Source organism: Fundulus heteroclitus, chromosome 11, assembly GCF_011125445.2.
Source record: "Fundulus heteroclitus isolate FHET01 chromosome 11, MU-UCD_Fhet_4.1, whole genome shotgun sequence".
Taxonomy (NCBI): domain Eukaryota; kingdom Metazoa; phylum Chordata; class Actinopteri; order Cyprinodontiformes; family Fundulidae; genus Fundulus; species Fundulus heteroclitus.
Window position 1 is genome coordinate 947,514 of NC_046371.1, and position 25,035 is coordinate 972,548.

Genomic DNA, 25,035 nt, shown 5'->3' on the forward strand with positions numbered 1-25,035 from the left:
CAACATGGGAGGAATGGACCAATCCTGAGCAGGCTTTTCTCATCCATATAAGCTGATGTGGCCGAGAGTTGGACCCTCTCTGGTGGTGTGGAAATATGTCCGTCTCACATTGTTTTTGTATGAGAGTCCAGTACTGAGCTGTAAACATCCCTCTAATATTTAGATTAAATATATAAAAGTATAGTTTCTGTTTGAAGAGTTTTCATTACTACAGAAGTCTACAATAGTGAATACCACATCTTTCAGGAAAAGAACCTGGGAGAACTATAACTGATGCGATTAATTCATAACACTTCCATCACATAATCCTCCCGACACTTTTCTGCACCTGTTCCAACCTGCTTAGACACAGTTCTTCTCCTCCTCCCCACACTCACTATTGTCTTGGACTGTTGACCCTCAGTAATCCTCCATCATCTTTATCTGTACTCCCTGTAACCCCACAGCACAGGATCCTGTTTATATTAGGGTGTGGATGTAAAAGATGTACAAAGATGTACAGCAGGTGTACAGGTAAAGGTGCGGCTGGTTGGAATGAGCAGACGCTGGAGGACGGGTATTTTCTGAATAGCTAACCAGTCCACATTCATCTGTCTTCTGGGTCCATCAGTCACAGAGAGACACACCTATATACTGAGATACCTGCATGGAAAAACATACAGTACCTTACAAAACCAGTTCTGACGGCTGCATAAATGATTAATTTTTGTTTCCTCTGAAATGACACTGAAGAGGTGGAGGGACTGGATGCAACAGTTTATAATGATCCGTTATAGAGCCTCATCTGAAGCTCTAGAGCTGGAGAGGGAAACCTTTTCTCTGTCAGGGGCATTTTAAATTTTCTTCTGTGGGCCAAACTCAAAATGTAAAGTCTAATAGGACAACAAGATTTAGAAAACCACAGTTTTTGTAGTTATTTTTGCAATCACTTGTGCACTTTTTTGTTTTGTTTTCCTTTTAGATTTTTTTTTTTGGGAACATAAAATAGTGTTATAAAATACTAATCTAAATTCAATTAAATTTTTCAATTCAATTCAATTTTATTTATATAGCGCCAATTCATGAAACATGTTATCTCAAGGCACTTTACAAAGTTAAGTTCAATCATATTATACAGATTGGGTCAGATTATACAGATTGATCAAAAATGTCCTATATAAGGAAACCAGTTGATTGCATCAAAGTCTCTCCAAGCAGCATTCACTCCTGGGGAACCGTAGAGCCACAGTGGACAGTCGTCTGCATTGTACATGGCTTTGCTGCAATCCCTCATACTGAGAAAGCATGAAGCGACAGTGGAAAGAAAAAACACCCGTTAACGGGAAGGAAAACCTCCAGCAGAACCGGGCTCAGTATGAACGGTCATCTGCCTCGACCGACTGGGGTTACAGAAGACAGAGCAGAGACACAACAAGAGAGACAAAAGAGCACAGAAGCACACATTGATCTAGTAATCTGTTCTACATTAGATGGTAATAGTCGGTGATCTGTCCTCCCTGGATGATGTCCCAGTGAACAGAACGTCAGACCAGGTGTACCTACTATGAAGAAAAAAGAGAGAGAACAAAAAGTTAAAAGCTGAAATCACAACAGTCATTTCAATGTAATGCAATGCAAATCTGGAGAACAGTAAAAATCAGTAGAGTGAGAAAACTATACCCTGATGTCCTCCAGCAGCCTAAGCCTATAGCAGCATAACTATAGAGGTAGCTCAGGGTAACATGAGCCACTCTGACTAGAAGCTTTGTCACAAAGGAAAGTTTTAAGATTAGTCTTAAAAGTAGACGGGGTGTCTGCCTCACGGACCAAAACTGGGAGTTGGTTCCACAGGAGAGGAGCCTGATAGCTAAAGGATCTGCCTCCCATTCTACTTTTAGAGACTCTAGGAACCAGCAGCAGACCTGCAGTCTGAGAGCAAAGTGCTCTGTTAGGAACATACGGGGTAATCAGAGCTCTGATATATGATGGAGCTTGATTATTAAAGGCTTTATACGTTAGAAGGAGAATTTAAATTCTATTCTTGATTTAACAGGAAGCCAATGAAGGGAAGCTAAAATAGGAGAAATATGATCCCTCTTGTTGATTTTCATCAGAACTCTTGCTGCAGCATTTTGGATCAGTTGAAGGCTTTGAACTGCATTTTTTGGACTTCCTGATAGTAAAGAATTACAATAGTCCAGCCTTGAAGTAACAAATGCATGGACCAGTTTTTCAGCATCACTCCTGGACAGAATGTTTCTAATTTTGGCGATTTTCCTGAGGGGAAAAAAGGAAACTCTGGAAACCTGTTTAATATGGGATTTAAATGACATGTCTTGGTCGAAAACAACACCTAGATTTTTAACTTTATTACCAGGGGCCAGGTTAATGCCACCCAGATTAAGTGATTGGTTAAGAAGTTTATTTTTTGAGGACTCTGGCCCAAAGATTACAACTTCGGTCTTGTCAGAATTTAGATGCAGGAAATTTAAAGTCATCCAGCTTTTGATGTCATCAAGACATGACTGCAGTCGAAGTAATTGACTGGATTCATCAGGATTTATGGATAAATATAGCTGAGTGTCATCAGCATAACAGTGGAAATTAATCCCATGCTGTCTGATAATTTTGCTGATCGGAAGCATATATATAGTAAAGAGAATTGGTCCAAGGACTGAACCCTGTGGTACTCCACAAGTGACCCTAGAGTTTGAGGAAGATTGATTATTAACATGAACAAACTGGAATCTGTCCGACAGATAAGATTTAAACCAGCCTAATGCTTTCCCCTTAATCCCTACAGTATGTTCAAGGCTTTGTAGGAGAATATTGTGATCAACTGTATCAAATGCAGCACTGAGATCTAACAGGACAAGTACAGACACAAGTCCATTATCTGAGGCCATGAGAATATCATTAGTGACCTTCACCAGAGCTGTTTCAGTGCTATGATGAGCTCTAAAGCCTGACTGAAACTCCTCAAATAGGTCATTACTTTGTAAATGTTCACATAGTTGATTAGCAACTACTTTCTCAAGAATTTTAGATAAGAAAAGAAGATTAAATATATGTCTGTAATTTACTAACTCATCTTGATCAAGAGAAGGTTTCTCAAGTAAAGGGTTAATAACAGCTACTTTAAAAACCTGTGGTACATATCCATTTACTAAGGATAGATTAATCATGTCTAAAATAGGACCACTGATCAGAGGGAATACCTCCTTAAACAACTTGGTTGGGATTGGGTCTAACATACAGGTAGAAGGTTTAGATGAAGCTAAAATTTTAGATAGCTCAGAAAGCTCTACTGCTTTTAAACAGTTCAGACACTGCGCAGGTTCTAAGGATTCCTCCAATGCTGCCTCACTTACTGAGGACGAGGTAATCATGTTTGGGAGGATAAATAAATGGAGTTTTGTACAGTAGATTGTACTACTACTTCCCTACTCTGCACCTTCTTGTATGAGCCGATGTGACGAGTGAATTTCTCCATTGTGAGATCAATAAAGACTATCTTATCTTATCTTAATTACAAATCTTTTTTTCAGTTGTACATTAACAAGAATTAAACATATTTTCTAAAAGAATCAGTAGAAGTTTTTTGAAAACCATAAAATAAACACCATGGTGTTCTGTTTGACAGTTGCTACATTAAACACACTCATCTAATGTGATGGTGGAAACTGCTTCTGCTTGACTAGGCGTCTGCAGGAAGACATGATGAGGCCGCTCGCAGCTGATTTTCCACATTGGAGTCACTGAGTCTTGAATGGAAGCGACTTTTTACCAGAGTTAATTTAGAGAAGAACTGCTCACAGCGATATTTTGTCCCAAACAGAGATACAAACTTAAGAGCATGTCTCCTCAGGTTCAGAAAATCCTCAACAATGACATATAGTTTGTAGAAGTCCAGCAAAGGCAGGTTATTGTATTTAGCTTTGAGCTTATCGTTGCTTTGAAGCTCGATGATCTCCAGTTGGAGGGTCTTATGGCTCAGTTTAGTCGAGAGCAGAAAATCCCAGAGGGTCTCATCAGTTTTCACCGTGTCTTAGCGGGGGGGGGGGGGGGGGGGGGGGGGGGGGGGGGGGGGGGTGATTTTTTTTTTTGGTGGTGAAAGACCCAGGCTGCCCTGTAATGCTCCCTGCTGGTATTCTTGAATTTGTAAGTATGGGAGTATCCATGGAAATGGTGAACGAAGGACCAAGTAGGAGGTTTTTTTTCTGGAGTGGATGAAGATTAGACAGATTTGACCTTGGTTAGCAAACAGGCTTAGCTTACCTAGTTTAATATAAACCTAAAATAATGTGCTCATAGGGAACCTAAAACAGCGTTTACTCAATTAGTTGACCCCTAAATTGTATATAAATGATAAAACTGTGGTCTTGAGTGACAAATACTGAATTGTGAATTGTTCATGCTGATTATTGATAAATGCCTTTATTTAGATTTGTCCAGACCATTTATTGGAACAGTTTTTTTTATGTTGTTCCATTCAGGCACATAAACAGGAAGGGGGGGGGGGGGGGGGGGGCTATCAGATATTTTAACTGTTTTGTTATGATGCGAATTTTAGGCACATCAACAGGGGGACTGTTACGGATAATGAGATAACCGAGGCTGTGGCTATGAAAGACAGCTACCAGGGAATCGAACCCAAGGACGTGTGACATGCATCAGTAAATGGAAAGTTATCTTCCCTGAAACCAACATTTTTCAATCTAATGCTGACGTGGATCCCAGAAGACAACATGGGAGGAATGGACCAATCCTGAGCAGGCTTTTCTCGTCCATATAAGCTGATGTGGCCGAGAGTTGGACCCTCACTGGTGGTGCGGAAATCTGTCCGTCTCACATTGTTTTTGTATGAGAGTCCAGTACTGAGCTGTAAACATCCCTCTGCTCTTTTAGATTAAATGACAACATCTTTGTGTCAGTAACCTTTTCACATCCTGAAGGCTGAACTTCCATTTCTCCCACCATACAAGTAAGTCTTCAGATAGAGGATCATCCCATCCAATATTTCTGCGGCACAGATGTTGTAAAATGCATTTCCCATTCACAATGAATGGTGCAAGAAATCCCAACGGATCGTATAGAGAGGCTATTACTGACAAGATACCGCGGCGTGTAGCAGGTTTGTCCCTCAGATCAGACAAACATCCATAAACAAAAGTAAAGTATAGTTTTTGTTTCAGGAGTTTTCATTACTACAGAAGTCTACAATAGTGAATACCACATCTTTCAGGGAAAGAACCTGGGAGAACTATAACTGATGCGATCAATTCTTAACACTTCCATCACATAATCCTCCCGACACTTTTCTCCACCCGTTCCAACCTGCTTAGACACAGTTCTTCTCCTGTTTTCCACACTTTCTATTGTCTTGGACTGTTGACCCTCAGTAATCCTCCATCATCTTTATCTGTACTCCCTGTAACCCCACAGCACAGAATCCTGTTTATATTAGGGTGTGGATGTAAAAGATGTACAAAGATGTACAGCAGGTGTACAGGTAAAGGTGCGGCTGGTTGGAATGAGCAGACGCTGGAGGACGGGTATTTTCTGAATAGCTAACCAGTCCACATTCATCTGTCTTCTGGGTCCACCAGTCACAGAGAGACACACCTATATACTGAGATTTCTGTAAATCTCAGTTTTGTAAGGAACATACAGTTCCTTACAAAACCAGTTCTGACGGCTGCACAAAAAAGTTTAGTTTTTCGGGAAATGAAACTGAAGAGGAGGAGGGACTGGATGGAACAGTTTATAAGGACCCGTTAGGGAGCCAGGAGGCATCTCCACCAGAACATCAGATCCTGACCAGCCTAATCCAGACCAGCCATCAGCATCATCCTTTCACCGTTGATCTAGACGTAAGTAACCTGAGGGATCCTGGTGGGACTCTGACCTCATTTTCACAAACTTAGCATTTATATTACTCATTTGTTTTCTTCTTTGTCTATTTCTCTCCTTGCTGGTGTTGGGTCTGATGGTTTCATTAGAACTGGAATAAAAACAGCAGTTTATAACAGGTTTGTGAAAAATATTCTGGGTTAAAGAGATTCGTTGTTTAGAACTTTGTTAATCTAAAGTCTTTAGGGGCTGTGGAAGCAAATAAAGGTTTTATTGTTTGACGTTTGATATTCAGCTGTTATGAAGTCAGCATTTAAAAAAAGGGTTAAAAATAAAACAACTGGACTTCTATTCTGAAGCCGAAGATGTTTCGCTTTCAGCTTTACAATAAAGTCCAGTCATTTTATTTTTTTAAAGGTATACTATGCAACCGGGGTTGATTTTCCAGCGAGGCTTCCCCCAGAGGGCGAAAGTAAAAGTGCACTGTCATAAAGATGCTCAGCTGTTCTGGTTTCTCCGTCAAGCCAGGCGCGGTTGTTTTGAGCTTAGCAGACAGGCGAACGCAACGAAAAGTGGAAAAAAACGGGAGTACAAACAATGACTAACACAGTGAAGGTATGAACATCAAGCTTCCCGCAGCGCTATCTTGGTTTTATTATTATTATTTTTTTTTTTTTATTTTTATGTTGGCGAGACGCTACCGTGGCGGCCGCCTCTCGCCAACATAAAAAAAATAATAAAAAATAATAATAATAATAAAACTCAATATGCTTGCATGTTTATTTGACGTTAACACGCGGTTCTTTGTTGTTGCTTTCGCGCGTGCATATAGTGAATGGCAGGGCAAAAACACATGGAGTTCTCGCCGTAAAGCAAGACCGACTCTCGCGGTCTTGCACCAGACTTCTGAGCCTGTGGGTGCGGGCCGAGGGCTCCTGCAATAGCAAGTACGGTATTTCCCCCACAGACCACCAGGGCGGCCGAGAAAACCTTTGTTTGACCTGAAATGACTCATTTAATCATTAAAAATGGTATGGAACACATTCATTAACTGAAAAATGTTGCATAGTATGCCTTTAACCCTTTTTTGGATTGATCATGACCTGAAAGACTGAGAATCTTCACCAACATACAGTTACCAGTTCCTGTTTAAGAGTTTCGTAGCTGAGCCCAGTTGGCCCAGGCTCAGTGTTCCTGGGCGATGTTGCTGTGGTGCTGGGTTACCTGTTTGTTGTTCTGCGACTTTCCCCGAGGTCCGATGCAGACCCAGCGCTGTACCTGTCTGCCTGGGGCTGCAGCAGCGTTGGGACTGAGGCTACCTGCTTCTCTAAGGAGCTGATTGCTGTGAAGTTTCTACTGTTATGGTTGCAGTTAATAGATAAACACCACTTCTTTCTAAAATGCAAGAGTTTATTAACAAAAAAATTGAAACGGTTAAATTACTTTAGTCAACAGACTCTTAAAGCCAGAAACCTTCAACTACTGAGTAAAAAAGGGGAAAAGAATAAGGAAAACTAATAAAACAATGCAGTGTGAATTTAAATGTTTAATTGGATTGATGTCAAATTAGCTTTAAAGGCTAACATAGAACAACAGCAGAAGGGAAAATAAAACGTTTTAACATAATTTATTTTTATTTAAACTTTATCTTACTAAGAAAGAACTCTACTGAGATTGTTAATCACTTTTGCAAGGCAAATTTATTTGTATAGCACAATTCAGTACAGAGACAATGCAAAGTGCTTTACATGATTAAAATACAGGAAAATTAAACAGAATAAAAGCAAGTAGGAATAAAATGTGGAAACAAAAAAAGAATATCAATAAACAGTTGGACTAAAAAGTTTAACTAATGCTGTTTCAGTAGAACAGTTTAACCAGAACAGTTAAAATCCTAAACGAATGTGTTTTTAATCTTGATCTAAAGGAACTCAGGCTTTCAGCACCTTTACAGTTTTCTGGGAGTTTGTTCCAGATCAGTGGAGCATAGGAACTAAATGCTGCTTCTCAATGTCTGGTTCTGGTTCTGGTTCTGCAGAGCAGGCTGGAGCCAGAAGACCTGAGTGGTCTGGAGGGTTGATGCCCTGATAACAAGTCTGTGATGTATTTAGGTGCTAATTCAGGGATTTATAGACTAACAGAAGGATTTTAAAGTCTATTCTCTGAGATACAGGGAGCCATGGAAGGGATTTTAGAACTGGGTCCATGTTCTCTACGTTCTTAGTCTTAGTGAGGACTTCAGAACCGGGTCCATGTTCTCTACGTTCTTAGTCTTAGTGGAAGGACTTCTGAACTGGGTCCATGTTCTCTACGTTCTTAGTCTTAGTGAGGACTTCAGAACCGGGTCCATGTTCTCTACGTTCTTAGTCTTAGTGAGGACTTCAGAACCGGGTCCATGTTCTCTACGTTCTTAGTCTTAGTGAGGATTTCAGAACCGGGTCCATGTTCTCTACGTTCTTAGTCTTAGTGAGGACTTCAGAACCGGGTCCATGTTCTCTACGTTCTTAGTCTTAGTGAGGACTTCAGAACCGGGTCCATGTTCTCTACGTTCTTAGTCTTAGTGAGGACTTCAGAACCGGGTCCATGTTCTCTACGTTCTTAGTCTTAGTGAGGACTTCAGAACCGGGTCCATGTTCTCTACGTTCTTAGTCTTAGTGAGGACTTCAGAACCGGGTCCATGTTCTCTACGTTCTTAGTCTCAGTGGAAGGACTTCAGAACCGGGTCCATGTTCTCTATGATCAGTTCTACTAAAGATAAACATGGATTAGTTTCTCCAGATCCTGCTGAGACATCAGTCCTTTAATCCTGGAAATGTTCTCCAGGTTCTAGAAGGTCCACTTTGTCTTCAGATGGAGGTTCAGGTCTGAGTCCATCACTACTCCCAGGTTTCAGGCCTGATCAGTGGTTCCTAGCTGAAGCAGCTGCAGCTGTGAGCTAACTCTGGATCTCTCCTCTATTGGTCCAGAAATTATTCCTTCAGTTTAGTTTTTATTCAGTTAAAGAACATTTAGTCTCCTCCTGCATTGATTTCTTCTATTTCCTCAGAGGCTGAACTGGTTCATAGTCACCTGGTGACATGGTGATGTAGAGCTGTGTGTCGTCTGCATAGTGATGGTAGCTGATGATGTTTATGATCTGAGCTAGAGGAGCATGTAGATCTAGAACAGGAGGAACCCAGGATGGAACCTTGGAGAACCCCACATGTGATTTATGTCGTCTCTGATGTAAAGTTACCTGCTGACACTAAAAAATCCTTTAAGTAGGATTTAAACCAGTGGAGAGCTGTAGCAGAGAGGCCGACCCAGTTCTCCAGACGTTCTAACAGGATGGAGTGATCGACAGTATCAAATGCTGCACTGAGGTCCATCAGAACCAGCACGGTGGTTCACATACATATATGTCTGTGTGTGTGTGTGTGTGTGTGTGTGTGTTTTCCAAAAGTTAAAATGATTGAACACCTCAGACTGGCAGACATCCGTTTTGCTCTAGTCTCTTTCTGATTGGCTATTGTCCCAGCTCTGCCAGTCTTAATTGGCTTAGCGTTGCTTGAGTTTAAAACCTTAAATAAAGCGTCTAAACGGAACCAAGTGGATCTATTTTTTGCTCTCATTTTCCAATTGATGGAAATCTGTCGCGCCGATGGAGAACTTCAACCCATGTTCTGGAGGGAAGAACATTTAAACATGATGATTCAGCAGCATGCATCTTGGGATAAATGGGATCTGAAGCAGATCACTTACCAGGACATGAGGTGATGTCCTGTGTCATATATATATATATATATATATATATATATATATATATATATATATATATATATATACATTTTTTCATTAATTTTATTTGTTCTTTTCATGGTAATGCATTTAAATTATTGCACAACACAAGGTCGCAGTTATATACAAAAGCATTTCATACCATCCTGTGAATCCTACAACCTTCTCAGTTCATAATAAACGGAGAATGGGTTTGACAAATATAATTATACATTCCAGATACTTTTACATTCCATTTCATTCATTCACATACTTCTTTTGTACATAAATTGAAATAGAGAAATGCTTGAACAGTCTTTAAGGTCATGTTCTTGTAAGTTCCACTGTTTTACTCCAGCAGCAGAAATAGTAATTTGTTGAAGAGTGGTTCTGGCAGATGGATGTTTAAAACCCAATCGTCTTCTGCTGCGATCCTCATTCAGAGTAAACAGACCCTGGATGGCAGGTGGTAACTTATAATGTTTTGCCTTATGCATAAATAAGTGTTAGGAATTTAACTAAATCCTTAATTTTATTTCAAGTCCAGACTTGAAAAACGGTTCAGTGGTGTGTTCTCTTGGGCAGCTCTATTTATGGTCCTCATAGCTCTTTTTTGTAACACAATCAATGGCATTAGGTTGGTGGTATATGAATTACCTCATACTTCTAAACAATAAAGAAAATATGTCAAACTAAAAGAACAATACAAAATTATCTTAACTCATAATTCAACACATCCTTAGCTTTACTTAAAACTAAAAGATTTTTACTGTCATGGATGGATGTATTTGGCCCACATGCAGATCACACAAGGTGTTTATGTTGGCACACAGTTTGTACAGGGGTGAATGTGTGGATAAACCACGACGAAGTAGCCCCACTGAGAGACGCGAGACCGGGGCTCCGTCGATCTGCGGATGAAAGGTAGAGGGTAAGACAGCACTCAGTGAACGGAAGGTGCGAGAGTGAGAGGGGAGCTTACCGCCGAGCACGGAAACGTGGAGTGGAGAGACGGGCTCAGCGGGTGACTCCCAGTGAAGGCAGCAAGTGACTGAGCAGCTGGTGGGCGGGCAGGTGGAGTTGAAGCGGGGTCTGAGCAGCGTGGATGGTGGGAGCAGAGGTCCGTAGTCAGCTGGAGGAACCAGGGGAGATCCGGTGAGGTCCTCAGCCCGGCTTGGTAACACCAAGGGAGCCGTAGAGTGGGATCCGAGCAGAGAGAGAGACTTGACTAGGGACGCCTTGGGTATGAGGGAGTGCTCTGGAATAGGATCCGGAGCGGTGAGAGCAAGGAAACTTGACTTGGGGCATCTAGAGCACAGGGGTGTCGTACCACGACACCAATCCTGCCTTCTCCGCAGGTGACTGTAGTTTGGCAGCTGGGCATGGCGCATACCTGCGGCTTCTTCAGCACCGTGGTTTGGGAGCATTTAAGTGGTGGTCTGACAGCTGGAGGGGGTCAGAGTGTTAACCTAGTGTGGTACGCCTCAGCTAGCCACTGTCTTATGACTGTTCTCTCGCTCCAAACGTTAATCCTTGTCTCCTGTCTCTCAGGTTGCCTCACGCTTTGGATCTCGCTCCAAGCGCTAAACGAGTTACCCCCGCCAGAATTTGTATCCCCCGCGTCGTAGGAGTGCTTGAAATCAACAAAACTTTTAACGTCCAGTATGGTGAAGTCTAAATATTTTTAAAAACATCATATTCTAATAAAAAGAAAAAGAAATAGAAATAAAAAAAATTAAACTCCTCATATGTCAGGAGACATATTAATCTATTTTTTAAAAGTGACATCTTGTTTTCTTAATATCGTTAATATCTAATATGGTTCTTGGTTGAAATAAAATCTCATTAGATCTGATAATTTTGGCTGTAACTTTATTCAGTGTTCATTTGATCCATTCATGCGGGTCTCGCTACCAAAAAGAAAAAGAAAAAAGACTGTGATGGACTCAGGAAGGTGATTTTTCGTTTCAGCAGACAGACATGCGATAATCTAATAACATAAAGCTGATATTTTGGTGACACATCTGGAAATTACCACAAAACTGTGGTGTTGATGAACCAGACAGCTCACTGCTACTTCAATGTCTAAATAAATAAATAAATGTCATTGTTGTTGCACAACTTAAACTTCATTTTAATTCGTTGTTTGACCAATTTATCTGGTGGATTTGTTCACTTTAAAAAACAGCTGAGTACCTCATAGCTATGTTCTGATCAGGTCTTGGATCATTAGAAGTGTAAAAAATAAAAATAAAATAAAAAACACACGTTCAGGCACATAGGGGCGTAATAATGGATCTATCCAGCAGGTGGCGCCCCTGTTCTCCTGGTCGCTAAATATGGCGCCACTTTCACGCAGACCAGGCATTCCATGTGATTAAAACCGGAACTAATGACGACAAACAAAATAAAGAAATGTTGACTCGAGCCGGTAAAAAAAGAAGATAATACCAGAAAGATGCAATAAATAAAAGTTTTTACTGTTTACCAACAACATCAATCTTACTCTGATGGCTTTGCTGTGTTTGCAGGTAAGAGCGGACTCGTCTGTTCTGAGGTTGTCAGAGCGAAGAGAACCCGCCCAGAATTACTGACAGAACCTGCTGCTCCGTGCTGGACCGAACCATGCAGACACGAACGAACAGGAGAGGATTCAATGAATACTATGTTTCAGGCCAACACCTGAAACTGAAAGATCTGAAAGTAGAAGCTGAAGCTTTTAGGTTGGGAAGCAGTTACCTCTGGAAAGAAAACATCCCAAAAGAAGCTCGAGACCACAAGTCCATAGTATACATCCCAGAATACCCTAAACCTGAGTTCCAGGTGAGTCATCTGAAACATGACACTACGGGATTGGGATTAGAAGGGATCAGGAAGGATGGAGGCTTCAAGGCTCCTTCGAAAGATTCAAAAGATTCAAAAGATTCAAAAGAAAGCAAAAATGAAGAATCCTTTATATGGTGGAGTCTGGCTGTGGGACCAGAGGAGATGAAGGACGCTGAGCTGAGGCTCCTGGAGAAGACGTTCCCAGGTACTGAGGTGGAAGCTGCTGAGCAGCAGAGCTTCCTGTGGAGGTTTGCCACCTCTCCAGCCTTCCTGGAGACGTCCCGGCTGGGCTCGTTCCGCTTCACCTTCCCCCTGGAGGAGGTGCTGACGGCCTACAGAGACCAGGTGAGAACCCTCCATGGGTCACACATCTCGCTTTAACAACAGGACCTCCAGCCCATTCCCTCTGCTGTTTTTCTGCCACTTCTGCCTGCAGAGCCTTGGTTCTATTTCCTGTCCTCCATCTACCATCGTCTGTCACTGTTAGTTGTTGCTACAAATAAAAACCCAAGTCAATAAATGTTTTCATAAAATCTGTCTCCTTTTCTCAGTTTTGCTCTGGAGCTGAGCCCGTCATGCGGGTCTACGAGACGGTTCTGTACAAACAGGAAATGATGTACGTTGTTCTGGTCCACAGTCCAGAGTTCAATTGGAAGTTTTCAAAGTATCCTTTACTGAAGGACGACGCAGAAGCCATCTGTGTTTACAGAGACGGACGTTTTATCTGGAGGGCGGAGGCCATGTGTGAGACTCACAAGTAAGAACTAACAGAAACACCAAGGTCCATCAGTTTATGAAATACATCATAATTAATGTTTTACTGCATCTTCCAGCCCTTCTATCCACTAATGAAGAAACTATTCATTCATCAAATCAATAAATAAAACCTGTAGGAGCCATTTATAGTTATTTTGGGGATAGTTTGTTTCTAGTTTATGTGGTTTGTTTGTTTAGTTTAGGTTGACACACTGACCAATATTTTGCTCTACCACTGGTGGTAGATGGTAAATCTATATAGGTCAGAGGGCAGAAAGGGTTTGGGTGACGAGAGGTCACAGGTCATACAGTTTTTACCAATTTTCTTTGGCACAGAATCACCTACGGCTACTAGTTAATTTCTGCCATATAGTCACTCTCTATAATTAGCTGTTCATCTCACTTGTTGTCAAAGACCGCCACTCGGATGGATTATTTCCTCATCTACAAACTGCATTCAATAACACACACAATTTATCTCCCAGTCTGGAAATCATTCTGTAAGGCAGTGATTATAGGGGATACAATAGAAACAAATATGGTTGTTTTTAAATAAGAATATTAAATCAGGTATTATTTCAGGACTTAATGCATCTTTTTAACAGAAACATAATTCTAAATGTCTTCTTTCGTGAGATAAATGAATAATGCTGATAAATATTTCAGTTTATAATCCCACAGAGGGGAGACATGTCTCTACGTTTAACCCGTCCCTCAGGACGCTCGGGGACCCAGAGTGACAGACTGAGTTTAGAACTGGCAACCTTCTATTCCTGCTTTCTTTTATTCTGTTTTTATTTTCCTGTTTAGTCATGTAAAACACTTTGCGTTGTCCTTGTACTGAAATGTAAAAATAAGTTTACCTTGCCTAACCTGGCCAGCCTGACTGATAATGTTCTGTTCTGCACATCATCAATCTGGGAGTGCTTCTATGGAATCCGTTTAGGGAAAGAAGAGACGTTTTGTAGAGCTTTCTGAGCTGATTGGGTGAAAGTTTTAGCTGCACAGTATAATTTGAAGAATCCTCAGACTGAAGACTGTTTCCCTGAGACAGTCTCATGAAGAGGATGGTTCGGGTTGTCCATAATTATCTTGGTTTTATAAAGAATCTTGCTTTGCATCGTCGTCTCCAGAGGTTCCAAAGTGGTTCCCAGATCAGAACCAGCCTTCTGTATCAGGTTGCTGAGCTGCTTTAGTTGCTCTGATGCTGCTGCCCCAACAGTCAAGTCCAGATTATCTGCAGCACATAGAGAGAAGCTCAGGTGGAACAATAACAGGAGGGTTTGTGAGTCGTTCAACTGTGGTGAATAAAGCTGATTGATTTCCACAAAGAACATTCCTCCTGCATGTTTTAGTGATGGGTGATAGCTTTGCAGCCTCTCTCTGTGGATTTCAAAATAAACGTCAAGTCGAGTTTTACTGCATTTACGTTCAGCCCTGCGACAAAGTTTTGTCTCACATCTCACTAATGGGGCATTTCTCCATGGAGATTTCTTCCTCCCAGAGACAACCTTCACTTTAATGGGAGCGATGGAGTCGATAATGTCTGAACTCTTAGAATGGAAATGATCTCCTAACTCATCTATTGTGTTACAACATAGAAATAAGGTGGAGGAGTAGATTTGATTAAAGGTTTCAGCTGTGTTGTCTGTAAAAGAACATTTGGTTACCATATCTGTTTTACTAAGTGAGTCGATGGAGATTGTACTTTCAAAGATAACAGAGAAATGATCCAACAGGGTGACATCAGTTAGAGACGTTGTAAATATTCACACACTGCTGATAATCAAGTCCAGAGCGTGTCCTTGATGTGTGTTGCTTGTTTGATATGTTGATTTAAACCAAAGTTATTATATTTATCACACAGACTTAGACTTAGACTTAGACAAACTTTATTGTCATTTTGTATGCACAGAGTGCGTACAGAACAAAATTTCGTTTGCATACAGCTTGAGAATTTCAGAGAATTGCAGTGGATTTTAGAATAAAGTAACTTTGCAGGATATAAAGTAACTTTGCAGGACAGTTTCCAGGATAAAGTGCACAGTGATTTCACAGTACAGCAATTGAGATGTAAACAATGCAGGACACATGTGATACAGAGTCCAGGGGTCCGTTCTTCGTACGTCGCTAACTCAGTTAGCTGGATTTGATTGTTAACGATTTGGCATGATCTAGGATCGTTTGGTTCTTCTAAACTCATCCTGCACTTGTTGTCATAGCAACATGTGCGGCAGCTTAAACCTGCTCTCTAACAGGCTTATTCCATGTAACCAGTATTAGATCGCAGCTTTATAAGCGGAGGAGATGGGAAGTCTGCCATATCCATGTCCATTTTTACGACAGCAACCTGTTGCGGAAGGTGCAAGTAATTTTAGTAATTTTAGAGTTTTTCGAATTAATCGCGTATTGTGCAATAGACAGGACCCTTTAGCGCAGCGCGACAGTGTAATTGTAGAGAGATTTTCTTGGTGGCTGTTATAAACAGACACACACATCATTTAACAGTGGCTTTTAAAGAGGAAAAATGGTGTTAGAGCCATAAATAGAAAATATTTAAAGGAGAAGTCCGGTCAAAATCAGAATTCAAACTGCTGAAAGTACTTTAAATATAAAACTACTACATACTGTGAAATAAATTATACGTTTTTTTTAAATTAAGAATAATTTTCATTTAATCATGTTTATGTGGAGGAATCCATCTTGGTCAAGAATAGTACTGTCACCTCCCATTTTGTGACGTCACTCGGCGGACCCGCAGTTGAGCAAGTCCCAACGCTCTGTTTGTCACTACGCACTATTTTCCAAGATGGCGACGACTGGTGTTCTGTACGAAGCAGAGAGTGATGAAGTACTTAGTGACAGTGATGGGAGTTCCGTGGAGCTATCATCATTTGATAGCGATATGGATTGTTTTACAAGACTTTCTTGACAGAAACCGGATTTATTTCCAGTGCAAACTCAGCCGGGTCCCCCAAGAGATATATATACGCGCGCATGTGTGTGTATGTGCGCGCGCGCTCCGCTGCAGCACGACTTTACCGGAGCTGCAGCGGAGGAGAGATCGCGCTGAAGTGACTTGAGTTATATTTGCCCCCTAGTAAATAGGGCAGGTGGTCATTATTGTATAAATATTAAAATATAAAAGTGTTCCAGCTGCTGGAACGCCCATATGCGTACCGACCAGAAGGGCGGAGGGATACCACATCACATGTGGTATCCCTCCGCCCCTCTGGTCGGTAATCATCCCGCAAATACTAAATTAAAAATTCTAAATTAAAACATAACTTACCGAAAATCCTCGCTCTCATGTCATGTTCAAAACATTCTTCTTCAAAATGGTCACTGCATATGACGTGTTTTTTCTCTGGCCAGAAGTTAGATGGCAAATCCGCTCTCTTAAAGTTGGCAATCCAGCAACGAGCCCGGTGGCTCATGAATCGGGAAGTTGAAAAAAGCGATGGACGATGGTAAATGTTTTTTTCTACTTTTACCAGTTGTGTTGGAACATCCAACGGCCATGCACGTGGGCATTGTTGCTTCAACAATAGCTCTTGCGAATGTCAGTGGTGAGGTCCTCTGGAAATCTGAAATAATTGTTGATGATTGCAGCTGTGTAGAACTGCTCCTATTGACTTTGCTTAGAAAGAGCGGAGAAATGCTGTCGCCGCTTCCGCTTTTCCACGTCGCAGGATGCGATGTCAGACGGCCCTTACTGCCCAAATATGGGCAGTAATGGCCGCCCCCATACACAGTGATCCAGACGACAATTTATGTTTTTATTTTCTTATTGATTAAAGATAAGTTCATTAAATAACCACAAACGTATTAGTTTTAGTTATAGCTAATGGTACCCTGATTTTTCCTTGTTGACCGGACTTTCCCTTTAAGTTATTTGTGTGATGGTTTGCTTTTTATTTTTATGATATTCAGTAAGAAGATTTGTTCAGGCCATTTTATTGTGAAGTTTAGTTTTACTTTGAAAGGCTTGCTTCCTGTCGAGCCGTATATTGTATTAGAAAAAACTATGGATGGATTATCTAGACACGGAGCAACACAGTTTTACCGTGTAAACTGTGGATGACTTGGAAAAGGAAGAACTTCATTTTTTATAGATAAAGAATTTTTTTGTTAAAATTCCCAATTTGCACGTCTTCTTTACTTCCAGTGTCTAAGGAATGACGCCGAAATTTGGATCTCTTGACATAACAAGTGCCTTTTTAAAATAAAGTATAATAATTAAAGGCTACCATTTTGTAGAATGTTCTTGTATTTCACTTTTATTGTCCCCATGTTCTAGTGGGTCCCGTGGAGGCTCTGATATAAAAGAACAAAGTTACACTATGTCCGTTAGTTGTGCTGTTCTTTTTATATCTCTCTTTCCAGGTGATGAAGCAGACAGAAGACGTTTTATCATTCTTTCCCTTTTATCTCTTCTTTCTTTCCCCTCTTCTCTCTCTTTTTTTCTCTTCTTGTTCTTCCTTTACTCTCCTACTTTCCCATTGTAATGTCCACATAATTTGAAATTCTCCCCGCACAAATCACAATAAAGCCAAAAAAAAAAAAAAAAAAAAAGGAAATATGATATTATTAAAACGCAAAAATTCATACTGTAGAAAGTGATAGAAACATCTACCATGGACAGTATTTATGCATTAATGTGTCTCCTACTTTTTGCCAGCCCTCTCTCTGGCTTTAGCAGACTTTGAGGTGTTCCCTGTCGTTTTAATTAATGACTCAAATTCAGCATAACCTTCCATTAAAAGCTCGTGTTCTGCTTGAGAGAAAAACTGTGGGCGTTCTTTGTTCATGCTTAACAGCCAATAGCAGCGCTGCTGATCATTGTTTCTACTATCAATAAATTTCCCCTTTTAAACAAACGCATGAATGCGCAGTTGTCTCAGATAACTCAATCCAGCCATAATAATCATAAACAACAGGTGTGTTGGAAGAACCCAGTTAGCCGGATCAGGATTAGCCTGATGAAATCATCTTGGATGTGTCATTTGTTTTTGCATGTAAAACATGCAAAGAGCAGAGGAGATGGCGTCCTCAGTGGAGCGGTTCCTTCGGTAGGCAAACTGGAACGGGTCGAGTGTTGGGGGGAGACTGGAGACGATGTGTTCCTTTACCAGCCTTTCAAAGCACTTCATCATGATGGGAGTCAGTGCGACAGGCCGGTAGTCGTTGAAACAGGTGACTTGAGGTTTCTTTGGCACCGGAATGATGGAGGCAGACTTGAAGCATGCTGGCACTGTGGCTTGGTCCAGCGAGGTGTTAAAAATGTCTGTGAGGACACAGCCAGCTGACCTGCACACTCCTTGAGCACCCGCCCAGGTATGTTGTCGGGACCTGGGGCCTTCCGCGGGTTGACTCTCCTCAGAGTCTTCCACACGTCGGCGGTGTCAAGGCAGAGGACCTCCTCTTCCTGATGGGGAACAGCTTTCACTGCTGGAGTGCTGTTTAGTGCCTCAAACCTCCCAAAGAAGTTATTTAGTCCATTGAGGAAGTCAGCATCAACTTCACCCACCGGGGGGGAGGGCGTGTTGTATTCAGTGATCGCCCGGATGCCTTTCCACATGCTCCTGGTGTTGCTGGCGTCATGGAAAAGCTCCTGGATTTTCTGACTGTGGTTCCGCTTCGCTAGCCTGATGGCACGGTTCAGGTTGGCTCTCGCTGTCCTCAGAGCCTCCTTGTCACCAGACTTGAAGGCTGAGTTCTGCTTTTAGCGCTTGACGGACCTCCGCAGTAATCCAGGGTCGTTGGTTGGCTCGGGTGATGATGGTCTTGGTGGTGCTGACGTCCTCAATGCATTTGTTGATGTAGGCTGACACAGTCATGGCGTACTCATCAATGTTGATCTTGTCCTCATAAGTTGCAGCAGCTTTGAACATGTTCCAGTCAGAGCACTCAAAACAGTCCTGGAGCGCCTCCATGGCCCCCTCAGTCCACACCCTCACCTGCCTCACTACAGGTTTAGCTCTGATCAGCATGGGCCTGTATGCAGGAATTAGCATCACAGAAAGGTGGTCTGAAGAGCCCAGGTGGGGCGGGGGGCTGCCCTGAATGTGCCTTTAATGTTTGTGTAAACTAAGTCTAGAGTGTTTTCTCCCCGAGTTGTAAAATCCACATGTTGGTAGAAATGAGGGAGAACAGTTTTCATATTTGCCTGGTTAAAATCCCCAGCAATGATGAAAACACCCTCTGTGTGTGCAGATTGCATCTCGGAGATTGTCTGATAGAGAACTCTCATGGCCTCTTTCTTGTCTGCGCTGGGGGGCACGTAAACCGCAGTGATGATAACAGCAGTGATTTCTCTAGGCAGATAAAAAGGTCTGCAGCTAATAATCATCAGCTCAATGTCCGGAGAGCAAAAGCTTGTGACTAATCTAGCATTTTTACACCAGGAGTAATTGATGTAAACACAGAGTCCGCCTCCTCGTGTCTTACCGGTGAGATCTTTCTGTCTGTCGGCGCGGAATGTAGCTAGCCTCTCCAGGCTAACGGCGTGGTCTGGGATTGTTGAGTTGAGCCATGTCTCGGTCAGGATCAGAGCGCAGCAGTCCCTGAACTCCCTCTTTGCAGAGAGCTCGAGTTGTAGATGGTCTATTTTGTTGTCCAGTGAGCGAACGTTGGAGAGCATAATGGATGGTAGTGGTGGTCTGAAAGGGTTAGCCTTTAGCTTAGCTGCTAAGCCTCCGCAGCAACCGCGCTTCTTGGGCTGGCTGCACCGCTTCCGCTTGGCCCTCCACCGGTGTGAGCTGTTCGTCAAGTCCGCTGCCTCGCAGGCCCCCAGGACTGGTACCTGTAGTAATCCGAGACCGCGTAAACAATTGAGCGTAGAAGTGGTTATAAGTCCAAAAACATTACATGACCGTAACTCCAGTAGGCGCTGGCGATCGTGAACTGATCGGCTGGGTGGATGAGTGGTTTCCAGCGAGTTTGGCGGCATATTTTATGAAAATATCCGCAAGTTGTAGTAGAGCTGTAAGCCTTAGCCGCTGCCCAGAAGCGCAGCTTTTCTGTGTTTCTGTATTTTGGCTCATCAGCATGAATGTTAAAATCTCACACAATTGCCAGTCTCCACTCCAGCTTTCTGCTCTATGGAATGTTCTGTATTTGCATTGCCTGGTCCCAATCCGATAGTTATGGCTGCAGTCTATTGCCCCCCCCCCCCTCTCCAGTTCTGGATTTCATCACTATGTTGATTTCCCCACCCACATAAAAGGACATCCACTTGATTTGATTTACCTCCTTCCTGTCATGGTTTTCAGGTGACGAGCCCACATGCAGATACGATCGGGAGGCAAAGCACAGTTTTAAGATGTTTATTTAACCCTTATGTGGTGTTCGGGTCTGTGGGACCCGTTTTCATTTTTTATTGAACGAAAAATGATACAATCAATTAATTTTTCAAACTCAGATTCACTGGCCTTAGCTCATTTTCTGTGAAGAACATATATCAGAAAACAATTTTAATGACTACACACCGTACACCCCCCCTACACATTTGTATTACATATAAGGTGTCCGGGTCCACTGGACCCGGGGCTAATTGAGATGTGGAAGCTGACATTCTGTGTACACAACACTCTTTCCTCCTACTGTCTGGGCACATTTGACTCTCTGTTTTGTGGTAATCTTTAGTTTATCACACTCTTTCTGCTACAAATAGAGTAGAGTATAAATATAGCTTTGCCAGTGTAGTTTCTTATAACAACCGATCAAGGTGGCCAAAAGATACTATGCGCAGAGGGCCCTGTAATTGATTTTGGAAGAGAGAGAAGTTTTTGATGATAATGTTGAGGGATAGTATTCAAAAAAAGAGGTTTCAGAATTTGAGGATCCCAATTCTGAAAATTCAGAGTCTGACAGTGACTCTGAAGCAGGACAAAATTGAGCATCAGCCAGTTCCAAAATGAAGACAAGTCTCCAGACCAGGCCGTCAGCAGCCAGCCACAGGGCCAAGAACAAGAAAGAACAAGAACAAGACAGTCAGCATGGAGCAAGTGAGGAAATATGGAAGTCAAAAATTTTGAAATTGAATGGTTTCACCCAAGAAAGGAGTCCCCCCGCAGGCTACCAATGTGATAAGGATGCAACCAGGACCAACCCAAGTGGCAGTCACTTACACACAGGACATGAAGTCTTCTTTTCAGCTTTTCATCCCAGATTCCATCCACAAAACTATTCTTGTTTTTGGAGAGAGGTGGAAGAAAATGGGCCAAACCCATTTACATGCCTACTTCAGGGTTCTTATCCTTGGAGTTTTCGGGTCAAAAGTCAAGTCTTCCAAGTTTCCATACATGGGTGACACAACCCTGGTGTCCTATGTGCCAAATGAGGAGGATTCCGGAGAATGCAGGTGCCCTATCCTACTACCAGAATCTGGTTGGCAACAAGAAGAAGCAGTGTGAAGTGTGGAAGATGGACAGAAAAAAACAATATAGATGCATCAAGTGCAAAAAGTATGTCTGCAACACACACAGTAAAACTCTGCCCCTTGTGTGTTGTACAGGCCATTGGCTAAAGGTCATGGGGCTGATGTGTGTTCTTGACTGATAGATTTACTCTGTGTTCATTTAGCTTGTGTTGTGCACCTGAATTGGTTAAATTTCTGAGTTCAAAAAACTAAAAGTCAGTAGTTTTGGAAAAACCTTGCTTCACGTGTGAATTTGTTTCCATTCATATCATGATTTTATTATAATTAATTTGCTTTATTATGTTTTAAATAACCAAATATTTTGTTTATACAACTTGAAATTGAGATGAAGTAACATCTGTTGAGTATTTTTACATAAAAGTGTTTGATTGTGAGGCATTAAAAAGCAGAAAATGCAACGGGTCCACCAGACCCACAAACACTGGCTGAGTAACAATAATATGAACACCACACAAGGGTTAAAGAAACAGGCAGATCTAAGGACGGGACTACGGGTGAGTCGGCTGGGTCAGAACCTCAAGGCTGGCGAGTCTGTAAGAAAGAGGAAGTCAGAAACTCTGAAAGTTGAACCAGGGGAATAGCTAGAGGTGCACTGCTTACCATTTAGCTGGGCGGACCTAACCGGGAAGAAGTAGCGTCGGGAATACTCTATGATTCTACTCAGCTGGAGTTAGGCGGCTGGTGGCTGAGGACGGCTGATGTAACTGGCGAGGGATCCTGAGCGAACCTCGTCGGCAACGGTTGACAGATGGATTGACCAGAGTGAATGCAGAACCAGCAGGAACCGGGAGAGGGGAACTCAGGCCTCGCTGGGTAACATCCAGGAAGTATGAGGGGAGCGCCAGAGCAAAATCTGAGCAGGCGGTTCTGCTGGTCTGTTTCTTCGGAACGAGACGTCAAGACGGGTGAGTGCATCCAAGCACAAAAATCTGAGGCAAACAGAGATCCAAAAATTAGTCAAAAAACGAAGAGCAAAAACTCACAAGCTGGTGTCCGAGCGTAGGGACAGAGGCCACTTCGTACCACGACTGGTTAAGGCTCTGGCGTCTTCCATCTGTCAGCGCTCTGCTTAAGAAGCCAGAGGAAGCCGCCTGCAACGAGCTGCAGGTGTGGGCCACGCCTCCTCAGCCAACCAGACACACCTGCGGAATAGAGTTAGAGTAGAGCAGCACAGAGAATCCTGACACTACCCCCCCCTCAACGGCCGCCTCCTGGCGGCCCAGACGAAGAGGTGCTGGGCTGAGTAGCCCAAAAATCTGAAATCAAGTCCTTATTCAATATAGTAGCTGCGGAAACCCACGAGCGCTCCTCAGAGCTACAACCCTCCCAGTCGACGAGGTATTGGTGACCCCTACCTCGCCGACGGGCATCCACAACCCTGAGAACCCGAGGGTTCTGACTGTCCTGGGAGGGTGGAGGGGGTCCGGAAGGAGGGCACAAGTTGCTGTCCAAAACGGGCTTGATCTGGGACACATGAAAAGTAGGGTGTACTCGGGAGTGAGGGGGCAGACGTAAACGGACGGTGCTCGGGTTAATCACCGTCTCTATCTCATAGGGACCAGTGAACCGGGGAGCAAGCTTCTTAGCGGATGGGTTGGACAAAACGTCTCTGGAGGACAACCAAACCTTCTGACCGGGGCGATACTGAGGAGCTGGTCGGCGGTGCTGGTCGGCAAACCTCTTGCTCCGCTCCGCGGTGCGAGTGAGGGCAGTGATAGTTGTTCTCCAGATGTCCTGGCAGCGAGCAATGTAGTCGTTTACGGAGGTGAAGGGAATCCTGAGTTCATCTGTAGGTAGCAGTGGAGGCTGATATCCTAAAGCAACCTCAAAAGGTGAACGTCCAGTAGCTGAGGTAATGTGTGAGTTGAGGGCATACTCCACCCAGGGCAAAAACTTGTTCCAGTCAGAGGGTGAAGATGACGTCAGGCAGCGGAGAGTAGTTTCTAATTGCTGGTTCATGCGTTCCGTTTGGCCATTAGTCTGAGGATGATATCCAGAGGTGAGTGTATAACGGGCACCCAGAGCAGAGCAAAAGTGCCGCCAGACCTGGGAGATAAACTGAGGACCCCGGTCAGAGAGGATGTCAACAGGGATGCCGTGAAGTTTGAACACATGTTTGATAAGAAGCTGGGCTGTCTGGAGTGCGTTGGGTAATTTGCGGATGGGAATAAGATGACAGGACTTAGAAAACCGATCAACTACCGTCAAGATAGTTGACATACCTTGGGACAAGGGGAGACCGGTAACGAAATCAATCGCTATGTGGGACCATGGACGTCTGGGGATGGGAAGAGGATTTAACAAACCGGAAGGTGGCTGCGTAGAAGACTTATTCTGGGCGCAAACGGGGCAGGCGAGAACATATTCTCTAACATCCTTAGTCCATGAAGGCCACCAGAACCGCCGGGAGACCTGGGACTGGGTTCTATAAATGCCCGGATGGGCGGAAAACTTCGTGTCATGACTCCAACGTAGAACCTCAGGACGAACAGACTGGGGAACGTACTTAAGCCCAGGTGGCCCTGTACCTGGGTCCGGGTCTAAGAGTTGGGCCTGTCTGATTCTGTCCTCCAGATCCCAATGCAGCGCTCCAACCGTACAGGTGGGAGGAAGAATCGGTTCCGGCTCCCTCTCTTGTTCAGAAGATGTAAACAGACGGGACAGTGCATCAGGCTTGACATTTCTGGAGCCGGGTCTGTAGGTGATGGTGAGGTTGAATCGAGAGAAAAACAAAGACCAACGGGCCTGTCTAGAGTTGAGTCGACGGGCTGACTGCAGATAGGAGAGGTTCTTGTGATCTGTCCATATTATGATGGGCTGCTCGGATCCCTCTAACCAGTGCCGCCACTCCTCCAACGCTAGTTTAATTGCTAGTAGCTCACGATCACCTACATCATAGTTCTGCTCTGCCGGTGATAAACGACGGGAGAAGAACGCACAAGGGTGCAACTTACAGTCTACCTCTGACTGTTGGGACAAAACCGCTCCCACCCCGGTATTAGAAGCATCGATCTCTAAGATAAACTGTTTGGCTGGGTCGGGGTGAACTAGTATGGGAGCCTGGGAAAAACGGGCCTTAAGTTTACTGAAAGCCTCCTCGGCCTCTGGACTCCAGACATAAGGTACTTTGGGGGAAGTGAGAGCATGTAAAGGAGATGCTACCTGACTATAGTTCCTGATAAAGCGCCGATAGAAGTTAGCGAAACCAAGAAAGCGTTGGAGCTGTTTGCGCGACTCAGGAACAGGCCATTCCACCACTGCCCTTATCTTTTCCGGATCAGACTTCACCTGTCCGCCCTCTAAAATCAGACCAAGAAAGGAAACAGAAGACTGGTGAAAATCACACTTCTCGGCCTTAACAAATAAGCGATTCTCTAATAATCGCTGGAGAACAAGACGGACGTGTTGTTTATGTTGTTCTA

General features: G+C 43.2%; 1 protein-coding gene across 2 annotated transcripts in view; it reads left to right on the plus strand.

Moving 5' to 3' along the window:
• The first annotated feature begins 5,655 nt into the window (after positions 1-5,655).
• The window catches only part of LOC110367519, a 33,823-nt gene continuing 14,443 nt past the window's right edge, over positions 5,656-25,035 (plus strand). Inside the window, exons 1-4 of one of the 2 annotated variants that reach the window (XM_036142680.1) lie at positions 5,656-5,852; positions 12,120-12,342; positions 12,382-12,759; positions 12,966-13,171. In XM_036142680.1, coding sequence (XP_035998573.1) covers positions 12,214-12,342; positions 12,382-12,759; positions 12,966-13,171 — 713 coding nt within the window. In that variant the 5' untranslated portion in view covers positions 5,656-5,852; positions 12,120-12,213. Of the gene's footprint in view, positions 5,853-12,119; positions 12,760-12,965; positions 13,172-25,035 lie in introns of both variants that reach the window. The other variant, XM_036142679.1, reaches the window with a different exon arrangement.